The sequence below is a fragment of the Rattus norvegicus genome, chromosome 4 (genome assembly GCF_021556685.1).
Source record: "Rattus norvegicus strain SHRSP/BbbUtx chromosome 4, alternate assembly SHRSP_T2T, whole genome shotgun sequence".
NCBI classification, from domain to species: Eukaryota; Metazoa; Chordata; class Mammalia; order Rodentia; family Muridae; genus Rattus; species Rattus norvegicus.
This window is the reverse complement of record NC_141537.1, coordinates 86993970-87011620: the sequence shown is the minus strand read 5'-3', so window position 1 is coordinate 87011620 and position 17651 is coordinate 86993970. Positions and strand designations below refer to the sequence as shown.

General features: G+C 37.6%; 1 protein-coding gene and 1 non-coding gene across 9 annotated transcripts in view; one reads left to right on the top strand and one right to left on the bottom strand.

Annotated features, from left to right (window-relative positions):
* Window positions 1–17651, bottom strand: part of Avl9 (AVL9 cell migration associated) — a 50181-nt gene that overhangs the window by 12700 nt on the left and 19830 nt on the right. For all 8 annotated transcript variants that reach the window (XR_015685539.1, XR_015685540.1, XR_015685542.1 and 5 more), the window contains 7 exon segments: window positions 13667–13736; window positions 12454–12992; window positions 8339–8473; window positions 6553–6772; window positions 4111–4228; window positions 1440–1493; window positions 915–1003 (listed from right to left, as the gene is read on the bottom strand). Coding sequence is in view for 3 of the 8 variants with exons in the window: in XM_087657387.1 (XP_087513513.1) it covers window positions 915–1003; window positions 1440–1493; window positions 4111–4228; window positions 6553–6772; window positions 8339–8473; window positions 12454–12992; window positions 13667–13736 (1225 nt within the window). In the remaining 5 variants the exon portion in view is untranslated.
* On the top strand, window positions 14815–14916 carry LOC147994876 (U6 spliceosomal RNA). The gene has a single exon (XR_015687297.1). It is a non-coding gene; the product is annotated as a U6 spliceosomal RNA (small nuclear RNA).

Sequence of the window (17651 nt, the reverse complement as noted above, 5' to 3'; positions counted from 1 at the left end):
GTAATAAGAAAGCAACTAATATGGTTTCTAGGTTTGAAACTCGATTGAAATAAGTTAAAAGTACAGAACAGAGGTCCTGGGTGTGGTGGTGCACACCTCACCTTTATTTCCAGTACTTGGGAGAAGAGACAGATTTTGAGTTCAAGGCCATTTTGGTCTACAAATTAAGTTCCAGGTTACCTGGGACTCCAACAACAAACAAATAAAAAAGGAAATAAGAAATTTATTCAGACATAACACAGGATAATCTTCAAAAAATTTTGAGTGAAAAAAAGGTAGGCATAGAATATATGTACATGCTATGATTTATCTAGTGTTGGGTATCTGGGTAATACTGGCCTCATAAAGTGAGTCGGAAAGTATTACCTCATTCACTCCTTTATAAAAGGTTTGCATTCAGTTTATGTTCTTTCCTTAAATATCTGATAGAATTTCAATGTGAAGTCTGTAATCTCAGCACCTGTGATGTTGAGCCAGGAGAATCTGGAGTTTGAGGCTAATCTGGACTACAAAGTGAGACCCTGTCTTGACAAACAAACAAGAGGGGTTGAATAAGAGAAGAAAGAAAGAAAGAGAGGCAGGGAGAGAGAAAGGAAGGAGGAAGAAGAGGAGAAAAGAGTTCAAGAGCCAAGTCAACATAGATGTGGACTAAATTAGAAACCCTACAGCAGTCCTAAATTCTTCAGCATATCCAGAGCTAGTCTCACTTTCCTGGCTATCTGTGGTTTCTCTTTTTATTCTTTTTCTTACTTAGAAAACATACATTCCTTTTTTATTTTAGAACCGAAAGCTTTAAAAGCCTTTCTGTATTGTTTTGTGATCCAGATATCTCTATAACTTTATTGTAATGAATTGCTCACTGAAGACAGAAAATGGATACATGACAAACAGCTCCTGCTGAGGGTGTGCCTTACCAACGGCTTTTCCTGTTTGTACCACATTCCGGCTGGTTGTGACCATGACATTGCCAATTTTTTTGCCACGTTCACTGTTCTGAACAGAACTAAGAAAAGAAATACAATTTTTAAAAATCTCAAACATTTGAGAATATCCACAACCAAACAACTCTATTAACATCCCAAATTAGTATTGAGAAAATAAAAAGCAAAATTATTATGAAAAAATACTTGAGTATACTTGAAAGAAAACAGAAATGAACTGAGATGAGGACAGAAAGATTTATGGCTAAATCTCCTTGACAGACATGATTTCAGAGAGGCTATCATCAAAATAAGAATGGCAAGTCCTGTTATTATATCATACTATTGTGTGTAGACAGAGTTTTCATTTTGAAATACATACTATTGAGCTACAGAATATTATACACACTGGGTTACTATTTGGAACACTAATCTATCAAGTATATAAACAAAATACCTAATTGGCAACATATGGCATATACCCAGAATAACTCCCCCTTATATTCTCTAAGTACTCACTGTGAGAATCTGAGTTTCATGTCTGACACGGAGTACTGGCCTTGAAAAGGATGGCTGTAAAACAAAGTTTAAGTTTATATTGTGAATACATCAATAACACTGCAAGGAACAGCCACATAAACTGTTAGTAAACCTTTTGGGAGACACAAGTGGACAGAGTGCTCTGAAACTGACAGTGGGGTCCCATGCATCATTCTGAATATGAACTCTCCAAGTGACTCAGCAGTTCTGAGTTCTACCTTCTTTCCTTGTGCAATGAATGATTATGGTTAAAAGTGGACATGTGTGTGTGTACTGGGAGATGGACGTGCTAACACTACTCTGATAGAGGAATTATTTAATCTGGGGTAGGGAGCAAGCATCAGCCCAACTTAAAAATACATCAGGAAATTAGGTGAGTAGCTGATTTAAGCCACAGTCACAACTTTACCTTGATCCTGGTAAATATGTGTCATTGGCCATGAAAATTTGCTAGTGAATCAGCAAAATCTGTAGTGTATTAGAAAAGCAACTCAAAATGAAGAATCTAAAATGTCACTGTAGTTTTGTGAGAATTTCTGTCACACCAAAGGAGAAACATTTTATTAAAACCAAAACCAAACCAACCACAGGACTTAAGCACAGTTAAGATTGGAAGAGAGAATTGTCTCATACTCGGGGTCCTCTGTCCTGTGTTACAGAGAAAGAGAAATTCATAGCTATTTACACAATCCTATGGTTTTGTCAAATGACAGCAAAGTGCTCTGGGTTAAAGTAAGCATACAAAACAGTTCTTCCTTTTACGGATCACAGAACTAACCTAACAAATCATATAAACATGCTGTGCTTATAGCTGCCTAACATATTTGAAGCCCAAGTTCAGTATCAAACAGTCATTTTTCCTATTTCCCAAAAAAGCTTGATTTCAGGGATGGGATGTGTCTGATGCTTGGTAATTTAGAGGATTCCTCTTTAGAAGCTAAAATAGTGCAGACAGATCTCAAGGGTAATTAGTTCAGATATTTCAAATTACATTTCCTGATAATTAATAAAGACCATCATTTCTTTTTTTTTCATTTCTTATTTTTAATCTGGTGAAAATGTTTAAAATCTGATTACCATGACTCCCTAATTACTACTCTAATGGACCTCTTCATCCTTGATCTTCTTGCCTTTGTGTTTTAAAAATGTAAAAAAAAAAAAAAAAATTTTTTTTCTATGTGTACTTTTATAAAAATATTTTTTATTTTTTGAAATTAAAATATAATTACATTGTTTTTCCTCCTCCCTTTCTTCCCTCCAAACCTTACAATGTAATTCACCTTCATGGCCTCCATTTCTACAATTTTTGTTACACACACACACACACACACACACACACACACACCCCTTACCAGTCTGTATAGTATATAATGCTAACTGTATGTATATGCTTTCAGGGCTGACCACAATTTGGGGGCTCTCCCCTGGGAGGACTTTTTCTCCTGCTTCTTCAGTGCTCTGCATTTTTTGCCTATAATTCTTAGCCTGAGTTTGAAGCCCCATGAGATTTCCTCCTTCCGTGTTAGCATATCTACTGGTGTTCTCTTTGTTTATTTTTGTTTTTGAAGGTAAGTCTAGCCTTCAAGCTTACAACTTTCCTACGTTAGCCTCTTGAGTATGAGATTACAGGAATGTGCTACCATACCTAGTTATGTGTGCTTTCCAGTCTGCTTTTCAACCCCCAGAACCTTTGTTTCTTTATATATATTTTTTAGGTAACATTTTTTTAAAGCCCAGTCTAGCTAAGCCTAGGTACCAGCATTAAGGTTTGCAGAGTTGGTTCATGTTAAAAGCATCAGGTGCAATGACCAAGACAGCTCACACACTGGATAGTTTACTAACTAGGGTGACGCAGCTAGTAAAAAGAGCCACCTCATGTGTCCCTGGCAAACCAGTTCACATACATTTCCCTCTGTGTGCCTCAGCAGCTAGACCTTGTAACTGGTGAAATAGACTACTTTGAACTCTTAGTTCTTTCCTTTAATAGCACTAAAACATGGTCTACTTTTTAATTGTTTTTAAGATATTCAGATGGCAATATTATTACCACACCTCCATAGAACATATAAAGACATCAAATATAGCTTTTGCTACAGACAAAAAATTTACCGAAATTAGAGTTGAACTTATTTATTTTCTTTGAGAGATAATATAAAGATATTATTTTGTAGACTTGTCCACCAAAATGTTCTGAAACCATGTTTCCCACCAAATTCATTTAGAAGTTTCTATTGTTTAATCTGTATGTCAGAAAGTGTGTGTATTTGTTTATCTTTTCTAGCATCATTTAAGTGGCAGTTCTACTTTAGCTAAAAACAATAAACGATAGGTCCCAAATAACAATGGTGTTGAATACAAAGTTGACTTTGTCTATTCCCACCAAGAAAAAAAAGTTCAAAGTACAATAAAAATAGCCAATTTATGCTTGTAACATTAAAATTAGTATTTAAGCCAGGAGTGGTAGTAAACACCTTTAATCTAAGCACTGGGAAGGCAGAGGCAGATGGCTCTCAGTTCGAGGTCAGCCCGATCTATCACAGTGAGTTCCAAGTTAGGTAGGGGCTACATAGTAAGATTGCCTCAATATCAGAAAAGCTTTCTTTGTAAAGCAACCATTTTCTATCCCATTAAGTCTAGAAGACATACTTACTTTGGATTTATCTCTGCAAGTGCTGGATGCTTATTGCTGTTCCATACCCTGTAGTTGTGAGTATTCTTCCAGGCAGCAACAAAAGTTGTCCCATAGTCTGATAACATCTTTTCATTATCTGCAAAGAAAACAGTTGAAGAAAAGTTAAGCTGGATCACAGCCATCTGGGCATGAAGATTAATAACCGTAAAGGGCGAAAGTCCCTTTACGGTTTTAAATCCCACACCCACATCGCGGGGACATAGCCTATAGATGTAAGCAAATTTGGCTCTAGTTCCAGAAATCCTGTTAAGAAGCGATGTAGCCTCTGGCAAGTCAATCATTCAGAAATTTATTTCCTTAACTGTGAAATAAGAGGACTGAGCCAAATACTGCCCAAGGCTCTCTACCAACACCAAAACATTTCCATGTTTTCCTTACTCTTACAAGGATCCTATTATCTATTAAACAAAAACCACAGACATGACACTGAACAGACATACTGGCTTAAGCATATGGTGAGGCAGTTAGAATCTCCTTCCAAATGTTAAAGAGGTTGAGCACAAAGAACTAAACTACTTCTTTTACCCACGGTTTCTCTTTTTTGGACTTTGTCTCAGTATTTGGTGCTGCATTCTTGAATTACTGAAGCATTTATACTGTCAAAAAATACTTAAAACAACATAGGATTTTCACATTAATGCTAAGGAGCTCTTGGCTATTGATACCATGGGGAAGTGTCAATGAATATTTTCTTTTGCTTGGACAGAGGACACAAAAGGTCTAGAGAAGTGATTGAAGTAGCTATTGCCTCGCATTTAGCACAAATGAAGGTTTGCTATTTTGTTTTTGACACAAGGTCTTGCTATGCACTCGGGCTGGTTTTGAACTCTTGTGGCCCTTCTGTCTTAGCTTCCTTCTGTCCAGGCAGATGGTATGTGAGGTGTGTACTACCATGTCTGGCTATATTGTTTGCTTTTAAGGTGAAATACAAGTGCTTTTCATTGCAAGAAAAGGACTAGGAGACACAAAGTTCAATTTACAGCATAAAGGTATGCTTCCCCCAAGGTATTGCTACAGCTCAACCTCCTCTGCTAATCATACAGAAGAATGGGCTTTTGAACCAGACTGCTGAAGCCTTTCAACCAGATGGATGACCAAGTTACAGTATTGTTTCCTGTCTTCTGTAAATTGGAATTTCTGAGATTAAGGCCCAAATTAATTACCAGCTATTACGTGTTCAGAACATACCTTGCAATGTATTGATTTTTTCAATTAAAAAAAAGGTGAATGTCAGACAATTATGGCACATGCTTTTAATCCTACTCCTTGGGAGGCAGAGGCAGGCAAGCAGATCTATGAATTTGAGGCCAGCATGGTCTACAGAGTGAGTTCCACAACATCCAGGGCTACACAGAGAAACCCTGTCTTGAAAACAAAGAAGTGATTATTCATGAGGCCAAATAACTAGTAGATATCTGGCCTTCTTTTTAATATTAGGAAGTAAATTTGGGTTAAAAGACTTAATTTTGATGCCTCTGCTCCTATGTTTATAGAGATGATAGACATTAAAAAATACCCAACTAATAAATGAGGACTTGTTCATTACTTTTTCTTTATAATGGAGAACATCCCTGGAATCTAGAAATCTGGTAGGTGGAAATGATAATAATGATTAAAAAAAAAATCCTGCTGACACAAAACGCAACTGCACGGTACTACAGACGTGCACTCCTACAGACTATTACAAATAAGTCACATGACACTGCAGACGTGTACTCTTATAGACTGTTACAAGAAAGTAAACTGCATGTTGTAAATATTTCATTGCTATTTTTTTAAAAAAGCAAAATTATACTGAAATCTATTTTTGCTACAAGTCTACAAGTATTTGCCACAATTCCAAAGTAGAAATGCTCATTGCAAAACTCCACTTCTAGTTCATGTTGTTTTCTAAGTAGAGTGAAGTAGTTTTAACCAGGAATGTATTTTCATTTGCCCCATTTTAAATTTAATGGGAAATATAATATTTTTTAAAATGGGTATTTTGAAGGTCCAATCACTCTGAATATGATTTGCAATGATTCCTTTAAAATTTATTCTTTAATAACTTGAAAATATATAAGCAGTATTTATGAAGTTACCAAATACTGACATTTCCTTTGATACAAAATAATCAGCAGCCAAGTGGAAGTGAAAAGAGTCAGTATTCTTTTAACATTTTTATCATAAAGAAAAGAGTAATGGTCAGATAATATGTTTAAATAGACTCACTTTTGTAAAGACTACACTGAACTATAAACTCAAAGTTCAAAACATATGTAAAGGAAAGATTTGGGGGGATATAAAGTACTCAAAATGTCAAAGAGTCATTACATCTGTATGGGTACCAATGATTTTCTAACTATGAACACCTATTTCTTAGAAGGCTTATAGGAAGAATTGTGGCTAAGTGCTTCTTACCTAACTGCAGTGTAGCAGCCAGCAGAGCGTGGATGTAGACCGCAAACTGGGCCCGGATCCATTCATCACCTCCCTCCCAGCCTGTGCCATCCAGGAAGACATCATCCCGGTTCTCAGTCACATGCCTCACTAGGTAATCTGCAAACCTTAGGTCTGCAGTTGTTGGGTTAAGCAGCTTCCTAAGTTCTGGATCATGGATCTGGATCAGTGCTTCTTCTACCTAGAAGAGTATCCAGATACAAGTCAGAGTTAGGACACAGATATCCATGCCACATTATAAAAAGGAACTACTGGGGAATTGGTACTGGAATAAAAAAATATGAGTAACAACATTCTCAAAGGATGAATCTAAGAGAGACAGGCTTGTACACTGAGGTTTCTATATATTCTCTCTTTTTGTGGAAAAGAGTGCCTTTTCTAATTTTAGAAATTACAGGTAGAGGAGGATAGTTGGCTCAGTGGTTAAGAGCACTTGCTATTCTTGGGAATGATCTGTGTTTGCTTAACAGCCTCACAGGGTTGCTTATATCCATTCAGTTCCAGGGAATCTGGCATGCTCTTCTGATGTCCATGGTCACCTAGTGTGCACACAGGTGCATGCAGGCAAAATAAGCACACATAAGTAAGTCTTAAGAAAAGACTTACAGAAAATATATGTGCAACTAAGAACATGACTTTGAACTAGGAAAGTAATTCATGCTTTTAAAATCTTTGATAGTATACTTACTTTGGAAAATATAATACATACACAATGAAACTTGCCCTTATATTAACATGGAAAAGAACAAGTTTAGTTATAATTCCTTCACATTTTTCATTTTGAGGGTATGTATACTTCAAAATACTTTTAATACTGACACACACACACACACACACACACACACACACCCCTACCTAACTGGCAAGGTTCTGTTCTCTTCTTTAGCTGCTGGTGATTAAACTTAGGATCTTACACATACTTAGCAACTGCTCTTCAAGTGAACTCACCCCCAAAAGTTAGTTTTGGATCAATCAACTTATGAATGTTAAGCACTTTGTGCTCTCCCACTGTACCCTCCTATCTGGTATAAAATTTTTTTCTCTCATTTATATTGGGGATAATAATAAATCTGTTAGTAATTATAAAAGCCTTAGTGCAATTAAAAAATCCCAACATTTTCAATTGTGAAATTAAATGAATTAAAAAACTTAAAAATAGTGATACAGAATTGAATAACTGCTATTAAGTTCTTTAATATCAGGAACATATTAAGCAGGGTATGTGTTTAAATTGTTCTGAAAAAAAATTTCACATTTTAATAAGGCATTGAGACCATGATAGGCCTGGTTTGCTCGGGCTGGAATCCTTGCTCAAGCATTTATCAGTTTTTTTGATAATGGGACAAGTACTTAATTGTGTCCCTCAGCTTATGTATGTGCAAAATGTAGACAGTATTTATCTTATAGGGCTGCTAGGAAAATTAAGATCAGTTAATATATATAAAGTGGATATAGTGAGGTATGCCTTTAATCCCAATACTTAGGAGGAAGAGGCAAGCAGATCTCTGAGTTCAAGGCCAGCTTGGTCTACAAAGTACATTCCAGGCCAGCCAGGGTTAAGTAGAGACCCTGTCTCAAAACCAAACCAAACCAAAACAACACAAAACCAAAAACTCAAACAAATATAAAATTAAAATGACTAGAATATTATTTTTCTTATTAATGTTGTTTATAATAGGTTCATAATTATATTTAGGAAAAATAGTGAGCCAGCAGGCCGAATTCATATACTCAGACATAAACGTACTTCCACAATGGCATCACTGAGGTGCTTCTGTTGTCGAAAAAGGATGTTAGTAGCTCCGGCCACAAATCCCCGAACAGTGACATCGGAGAGAAGATGATGCTGCTGCAGTGCCATGTAAGGCAAACACAGATATCCCTATGGATTACAAGAGAAAATAAGAGAATGTGAAAAACACAGCTACTCCTCTTTTCATGCAAGAAATGTCCATTCTTCTCTGCTGCCCATTTAACCTTTGACTCATTAGTATTCACAGAGCAATGGCTCGCCTTGACTGCAGTACGTCCAGCTAGTGATTAGCTCGTTTTCTTCATAAATGGCCAAACCTCTGTAAGGCCATCTTACTTGATCCCTTCATTCTTGGTTCAATTTAAAGTCTGACTTTCTTTTAATTTAGGGAATTAAACATATTACATCCATTAAAAAGTATGTTGTCTAATAGAAAGCAGTTAAGAATTTTAAAGCATACATCTTCACACAGCCACCAATGTGCAATGAGAATAGTAAAGCATCCAGTTTACTATTAGACACAAAGCAAAAATATGTCAAAATACTTGCTACAAATTAAAGTAAAAGTATCCAACTTCCATTTGAAAAAGCACTGCCTTAAAATTATAGCTGAATCACTAATCTTCAAAAGGCATTTGAATCTACAAACCACCCAACCGAAAGCAAGCCCAACCCAGCCCAATCCCCAGAGTTAAGGGTGTGGTCAGTGGGAATGATCTGGGCATAAATGCAGGACAGAGCTGTTGAACCTCTCATCCTGTTTGTAGTCTGAGGTTATACATAAACCATGAGACTTACTGAAAACCTATTCTGATTCAGAATCTTTCAGCAACAGTTTCTATTTTCCTGTGAATATTTCAACTGGGCTGCAAGAACCTTGTCTCGAAAAAAACACACACATCCTTCTGCCCAATACTTTACCTAAATTTATCCTATAGACATGCCTTGTTCATCTGTTGACATATTTTTAAATTATTTAATATAGTACTTTTTATAAACAGGAATAATAACTTCATGAAAACTGGAGTAGATATATTTCTAGCTAGAACATTCTAAAGCTAAAAAAAGTGATAAAGTTCAATTCTCAGAAATGTAAAAGTGATCAAGGGGTAGAGAAAGATGGGCACAGACAATCATTGTATAAAAGGGGTAAGGGAAAGTCTATATATTTCTTTGTGCTATAAAAATACCACTAGAAGGAAGCACAATATTGGTAATACTCATAGCTACCAGAGAAGGCAGATGGGCAGAAGAGATGGGTTAGGAAACATTTGGTTTTTGGTTCTAGGGGTTAAATCCTTTGTTGGGTGTATGCTAGGCATGCATTCTACATCCTCAGTCCACAGAAAATTTATTACAGGTGCCTTGGACCTTTTTCCTATTGAACTATGTGGAAATATTGCATATTAATACAACTGTTCAAAACAGTTTTAATATGGTATTATTTTTCTTTTTATGATGTTCAATTTAGCTAAAATCTTTGTAAGGTGCTGGAATATGATTACAGAAGAATGTAAGTCTTTATCCAAAAGAACAGATTTTATATCCAAACCTACTCCTGGCTTCCCACTTATCTAAGACAATTCAATATCCATACTTGAAATGGTACCATATACTGACAAAAAAGACAAAAACCACAGAATAATTATCATGTATGATTAACATACACTAATACACAAGTTATAAAGATAAAAATTACAAGCAAACATTATTGAGATATTTGCCTATCTATATTCTCAGAAGTGAGTGAATAAATAAAAAAGTAGGGTGGACTATAATGGAATATTATTCATCTCCCCTTCAAATATCCAAATACTAAAAAAAAAATGCTATATTCAATTACAAGTTGAGAAGTTACATGACTTTTTATTGTCTGAGATATGATCCTGCTATGTATCTTGGGCTGGCCTCAAATTCAGGATCCTCATGCCTCAGCTACCAAAGTGCTGGGTCACAGTCATGTGCCACCACACATGGCTAAGATAACTAAACTTCACTATTTAAGATGCCTTGTTTTAAATTGGCATATAGAAATTAAAACAAAGTAACTTCTAATCATAGTTTTTACAGTACATCAACTGATTTTACTAAAAGACTTGTAATTAGAAAGCTGACACAGGAAATTAAACAGAAAAGGATTCCAGTCCTAACACTTAACTATGCCAGCATGTGCCCAACTCCAGTACTAAATCAGGAGGAAACAGAAGGAAGGCCTTCAATATTGGACTTCCACACCCCCAAATGCTATTCTGTTTCTCTTTTTCAGTTTATCTTACTTCATCCCTCGTTTCAGTGTTCCTCTGCTCATTCATTTGCATAGCAGCAGAGCATGAGTATACAGGCATGATTTGTTTCAATTTTCTCTTGGTCTGCTGGAATAGACGTTTCTAGACTCATCACTTCCTCAGCCAATCTGATACTTCTTTTTTAAAAAAGACTTATTATTCTATATATCTAAGTACACTGTCACTGTCTTCAGACACATCAGAAGAGGGCACCAGATCCCATTACATATGGTTGTGAGCCATCATGTGGTTGCTGAGAATTGAACTCAGGACCTCTAGAAGAGCTCTTAAGTCAGTGCTCTTAACCTTTGAGCCATTTCTCCAGCCCCTTCTGTGTATTTCTTAAATAAGCTCTCAGAAAAAAGCCATACAAATTATTTAACAATCTGGTGTAACCTCTAATGCACTCATGCACACACATGTATACACACACACACACACACACACACACACACACACACACACAACGAGAACAACAACAACAAAACCACGCCCTTCTCAAAAGCAAAAGCAGAGTCAGAGCACAGGCTATTAGCCGCACCCACATGGTAGCTCACAACCTTCTGTCACCTGAGCTCCAGGGGATCTGACACCTTCTTCTGACCCGAGCAGGCACTGTATGCACACATATACATACAGGCAAAACTTTATACATATAAGATAAAAATAAATAAGAAAGTAAAAGAATCCCAAGAGGAAAAGAGCTTAAAAAATCTAGTTTTTAGAGCATCTTATCTTCCAAAGTTATTGACCAAAAGGATCAGTATTTGTAGTTAGAAGTGTGATTAAGCAACACACTGGGTTCTACTCAACACACAACATGAAACCAAAGAGGAAAAATGACTTATTTATCACAATAACAGTGGTAAGCCTACCACTTATTTAGTACTGGCATAAAGCACACAAATCTAATAGCTAACATGGTTTATTGAAAAAATCCAGATCACTTTGAGTAACCTGACCCTCAAAACCAAAATTTTTCAGTCCATTTGCCTCCTGACAAGAAGTGCTCTTAGACATGCAGAAATAACAGCAGTTAAAGAAATTGTACAATTTGGGGTGGGAAGGAGGGCTCAACTGCTAATAGCACCTGATGCTTTGCAGAGGGCCTGGGTCTAGGTGCACCTTAATGATAGGTCCCAACTATCTCTCACTCCTCTTTCCAGAGATCTAGTATTCTTTGGACACTAGGTACACATGGCATATGTATATATATTTTCTTAGGGTTTCTACTGCTGTGATAATATTCCATGACCAAAAGCAAATTGGGAAAGAGGGGGTCTATTTCACCTTACAACTCTCAGGTCACATCCATCACTGAGTGAAATTAGAGCAGAAATCATGCAAGAATGTTACTACCGGCTTATCTCCCATGGCTTGCTCAGTCTGCTCTTAAACAATCCAAAACTATCTGCCCAAGAATGGTACCAACCATAGGGGGGCGGGCCTTCCCACAGCAATGTTTGACTAAGAAAATGCCCTACAGACTTGCCAATCTTATGGAGGTGTTTTTTCAGTTAAGATTTCCTCTTCCCAGGTATGTCAAGGTTCATTTAACCCCTTGCCAACTTCACACAAACACATCACTTTTTTTTTTTTTTTCCCCCGGAGCTGGGGACCAAATCCAGGGCCTTGCACTTGCTAGGCAAGTGCTCTACCACTGAGCTAAATCCCCAACCCCCAACACATCACTTATTAATCATAACTTTTCCTTTCTTGTTCATCCCCCAAGATCTCATATTAATTATAATATAAACACAATAATTTTAAAAGTTCTTTAGTCTTGTTACAATCAATGTCTCAATTAAGGATACTCCATTTTACCTTTGTAAAGATGGCCAGAGGCATGCCATATTGGTCTTCTTCCAAACCAGAAATGAGCCCTGGTATCAGGACCACCTGTCTGGTATTAGCTTGAGGTTGTACTGTGATTGGAGGACTGTCTGAGGGCACAGAGTCCTTTTGGAATAAGTGTGTCTGGTCTGAGCCCATCTGCTCCCTTTCTTTTAAGCTGGCATCCTCTAAGACACTAGGATCCAAAGTTTCCCAGTCACTTTCTGAAGACTCTGGAGATGGTCGAGGTGGAAGTTCCAAATATCGGCCAGTATCACTGTGTTCTTGTCCTTTGTTGTTGTTACCTTCTACCTGGAAGTAAGGCTTCTCCGTCGGAGGAACAGCATCTTCTCCATGGTTTACTGCCACGATTCTTGTGACAATTCCCAAGCTGGTATTTAAGTTGTCAGAAGTAGACTCAGAAATAAAATCATCTGCAGAGGGATTACCTTCCTGAAGTCCAGCATCTTCAGACATACTCTTTCGGGGTCTATACTGAGAACAGTCACTGAGACCATGCTCAATCATGCCTAAAATATAAAATATTGAAGAACAGCTTGGCTTATGGTAATATGGACGAAAATAAAGTGTAGTTTCTGTTTTATACAGTGGAAATTTCCTATAAAAATTTTCCAAAAGCTATATTTGCATCTTTTAAAATGAAATTTCTATTAGAAAAGGAAAAGCTGGGAAGTTGGGTGTGGTGGCCCACAAATTAATCCCAGAATTTGTGAGGCAGAGGCACGCAGCTCTCTGAGTTTGAAGCCAGCCTGGTCTACAAAGTGAGTTATGACAGCCAGGGCTGCACAGAGAAACTATTATCTTGAAACCCAAACCAACCAAGCAACCAAGCAACCAACCAAACAAACAAAGGAAAGATGGGAGCTGGCAAGATGGGTAAGGGTGCTTGTTGCCAAACTAAGCCTGAAGATCTAGACTGAATACCACAACACACAATGGAGGGTACATTCTCACAGGATGTCTGTCCTCTGACCACCAGCATGACATGGCTTACAGCCACCCCACCCCCACCCCCAATGTTAAAATTAAAGTAAGGAAGGAAAACCAGGGTAAATGAAAAAAGCCTATTGCCAAAAGAACTGGAAAGGTTAACCCTAATGAGTTTACTTTGTGTCTATTTTTATTATTAAAAAGTTGAAATTCCAATAACATTAAGCAAAAGTAGCAATGGCTACCCGCTTACCTGGAAAAAGGGATAGCACAGTCATTAGTGCACCCACCAACCTATTCACTGGAGAAATGTAAAACAGAACCTGAAATGGATCCAAATGAAATTAAATTAGAAAATTCACAAGGCTGTAATAATATATAAGGGGAGGATCCTTTGCATAAGAATAATACTTTAAAAAGCCTATGAACAGATGTACGGCTTAGTCTTCATGGGGAAGCCCTGACAACTAGCGCAGGGCTGTCTCCGACTCTGTGGCCTGCTTCTGGATTCTCTTCCCCTAATGAGGCTGCCTTGTATAGCCTCAACGGAAGATGCACCTAGTCCTGCTGCAATGTGATATGCCATGGCGGGTTGATATTCATGAGAGTAAGAGAAGAAGCTGCTATCAGGATGCAAAGCAAAGCAAATAAATAAATACTAATTATATAAAAATAGCTAGTAGATTAGTAAATGACACCCCTAAAAAATGAGAGAAATATAACGATTTGGATGATTTAAGGACCCCCCCAAACAAACAACAACAATAACAAATGAGTCATGTTTTAAACCAACACAACAACAACAATCAGCCACCCACAATTCAGATAAAATCTGCCAATAAGGCCTGATGGTGATTCAAAGGATAAAAGTGCCATCGAGCTGGATGACCTCAGTTTAATCTGTGTGTCCTGCATGGTAGAAGAAGAAAAACCACCTGCAAAGGCTGTCCTCTGACTTCTATACGCTTTGGTGACGGTGGGAGTGCAAACATACACACGCAGAGACACACAATGAGTTAACCAGACTTTGGGTCTAGTTAATTTCATGATTTTTTAAAAAAAAATTCTCAAGTTCTTTATAATAAAGTTTTAATAAATAAAAAAAATTATAACTTAGAAAGTACTGCCAACCGACACTAAATGACCATGGTAGGTTGGGCAACAGAATAGTCACAACATGTTAGAGTCATTGTCCCATGAATTATTGGTTAAGGTAGTTTGTCAACTTAACCAAATGATCAAAACTCCTATTATCAAAGAACCATACGGTTGTGTAACACTGACGTCATATCATCATTGATCTAGCATCTTGCTAAAAATGTTTAAAATGAAAGTAACCACAAGAAAACAATTACACATTTAATTCTGTAATACTCAAGTAGATTCTTTTTAAAAGTGCCAATTGCACCCACTTCAACACCATAGATATTAAAATTGGAACCATACAGAGAAATGGCCCCTTGCAAAGAAGACATGCAAATTCATGAAGCATTCCATAATTTAAAAAGGTGTCAATCATAAGGACTGAAGTTCCGGTTCCAATGCCCCCACATAACAAACTTGTAAAGAGCAGCTCTGAGGCTAGCTGATTGCTGAGGCTTGCTGGTTTCCTGTATATCATAAGAAATAAAAGTCCCAGGTTAACAATGGCTTATGCTCTAAGATCAAGAATTGACAAATGGGATCTCATAAAACTGCAAAGCTTCTGTAAGGCAAAGGACACTGTGGTTAGGACAAAACGGCAACCAACAGATTGGGAAAAGATCTTTACCAATCCTACAACAGATAGAGGCCTTATATCCAAAATATACAAAGAACTCAAGAAGTTAGACCGCAGGGAGACAAATAACCCTATTAAAAAATGGGGTTCAGAGCTAAACAAAGAATTCACAGCTGAGGAATGCCGAATGGCTGAGAAACACCTAAAGAAATGTTCAACATCTTTAGTCATAAGGGAAATGCAAATCAAAACAACCCTGAGATTTCACCTCACACCAGTGAGAATGGCTAAGATCAAAAACTCAGGTGACAGCAGATGCTGGCAAGGATGCAGAGAAAGAGGAACACTCCTCCATTGTTGGTGGGGTTGCAGACTGGTACAACCATTCTGGAAATCAGTCTGGAAGTTCCTCAGAAAATTGGACATTGAACTGCCTGAGGATCCAGCTATACCTCTCTTGGGCATATACCCAAAAGATGCCCCAACATATAAAAAAGACACATGCTCCACTATGTTCATCGCAGCCTTATTTATAATAGCCAGAAGCTGGAAAGAACCCAGATGCCCTTCAACAGAGGAATGGATACAGAAAATGTGGTACATCTACACAATGGAATATTACTCAGCTATCAAAAACAGTGACTTTATGAAATTCGTGGGCAAATGGTTGGAACTGGAAAATATCATCCTGAGTGAGCTAACCCAATCACAGAAAGACACACATGGTATGCACTCATTGATAAGTGGCTATTAGCCCAAATGCTTGAATTACCCTAGATGCCTAGAACAAATGAAACTCAAGACGGATGATCAAAATGTGAATGCTTCACTCCTTCCAAAAGGGGAACAAGAATACCCTTGGCAGGGAAGAGAGAGGCAAAGATTAAAACAGAGACTGAAGGAACACCCATTCAGAGCCTGCCCCACATGTGGCCCATACATATACAGCCACCCAATTAGACAAGATGGATGAAGCAAAGAAGTGCAGGCCGACAGGAGCCGGATGTAGATCGCTCCTGAGAGACACAGCCAGAATACAGCAAATACAGAGGCGAATGCCAGCAGCAAACCACTGAACTGAGAATAGGACCCCCGTTGAAGGAATCAGAGAAAGAACTGGAAGAGCTTGAAGGGGCTCGAGACCCCATATGTACAACAATGCCAAGCAACCAGAGCTTCCAGGGACTAAGCCAATACCTAAAGACTATACATGGACTGACCCTGGACTCTGACCTCATAGGTAGCAATGAATATCCTAGTAAGAGCACCAGTGGAAGGGGAAGCCCTGGGTCCTGCTAAGACTGAACCCCCAGTGAACTAGACTGGTGGGGGGAGGGCGGCAATGGGGGGAGGGTTGGGAGGGGAATACCCATAAGGAAGGGGAGAGGGGAGGGGGATGTTTGCCCGGAAACCGGGAAAGGGAATAACACTCGAAATGTATATAAGAAATACTCAAGTTAATAAAAAAAAAAAAGATTTTGAGACAGGAAATAATAATAATAATAATAATAATAATAATAATAATAATAATAAAAAGTCCCAGGTTAAAAGAGATCCTGACGCAAAATGAATAGGGTGATTGATAGATGAGGATAAGCATTAACCTCTGCTAGCCACGGCATGCAGGCACAGGTTCTCATACCTACATATAAGTGTACATAAACCCACACAGATATAGATCAATTAAAAAGTCCCAATGTCATGAAATTCAAGAAAAAAAATGGGAAAAAGAGGCAGGACTAGGAAGACAGTCCAGTGGTTAAAGTATTCTACTTTAGCAGAAGACATGAGTAGATTCCCAGAATCCACATCAGGTGGTCTAAAAGTGCTTATAATTCCAGTTCCAGAGGATCTAAAGATCTCCTGGATTCTGAGCACAGCTTCACTTATATACACAGATACACACATAGACACATAGTTAAATATAAGACAGATCTTAAAAAAATGAATAAAGAAAAGGATGCCCACTCTTCCCACATCTATTCAATACAGTAAGCTAGAACAATGAGACAACAAAAAGAGATCAAGGGGATACAAGTTGGTAAAGATGAATTAAAGGTATCACTATTTGCAGATGATATTATAGTATACATAAGGGACCCCAAAAATTCTACCAGAGAACTTCTCCAGCTGATAAACAACTTTAGCAAAGTGGCCGGATATAAAATTAACTCAAATAAATCAGTAGCCTTCCTTTGTACAAATGATAAACAGGCTGAGAAAGAAATTAGGGAAACAATTCCCTTCAAAATAGCAACAGATAATATAAAATATCTTGGGATAACTCTAACCAAGCAAGTGAAAGACCTTTATGATAAGAACTTCAAGTCTCTCAAGAAAGAAATCAAAGCTCTCAGAAAATGGAGAGATCTCCTACGTTCATGGATTGGCATAATTAACCTAGTGAAAATGGCCATCCTATCAAAAGCAATCTATAGATTCAATGCAATCCCCATCAAAATCCCAACACAATTCTTCAAAGACATGAAAAGAACAATTCTCAAATTCATCTGGAAAG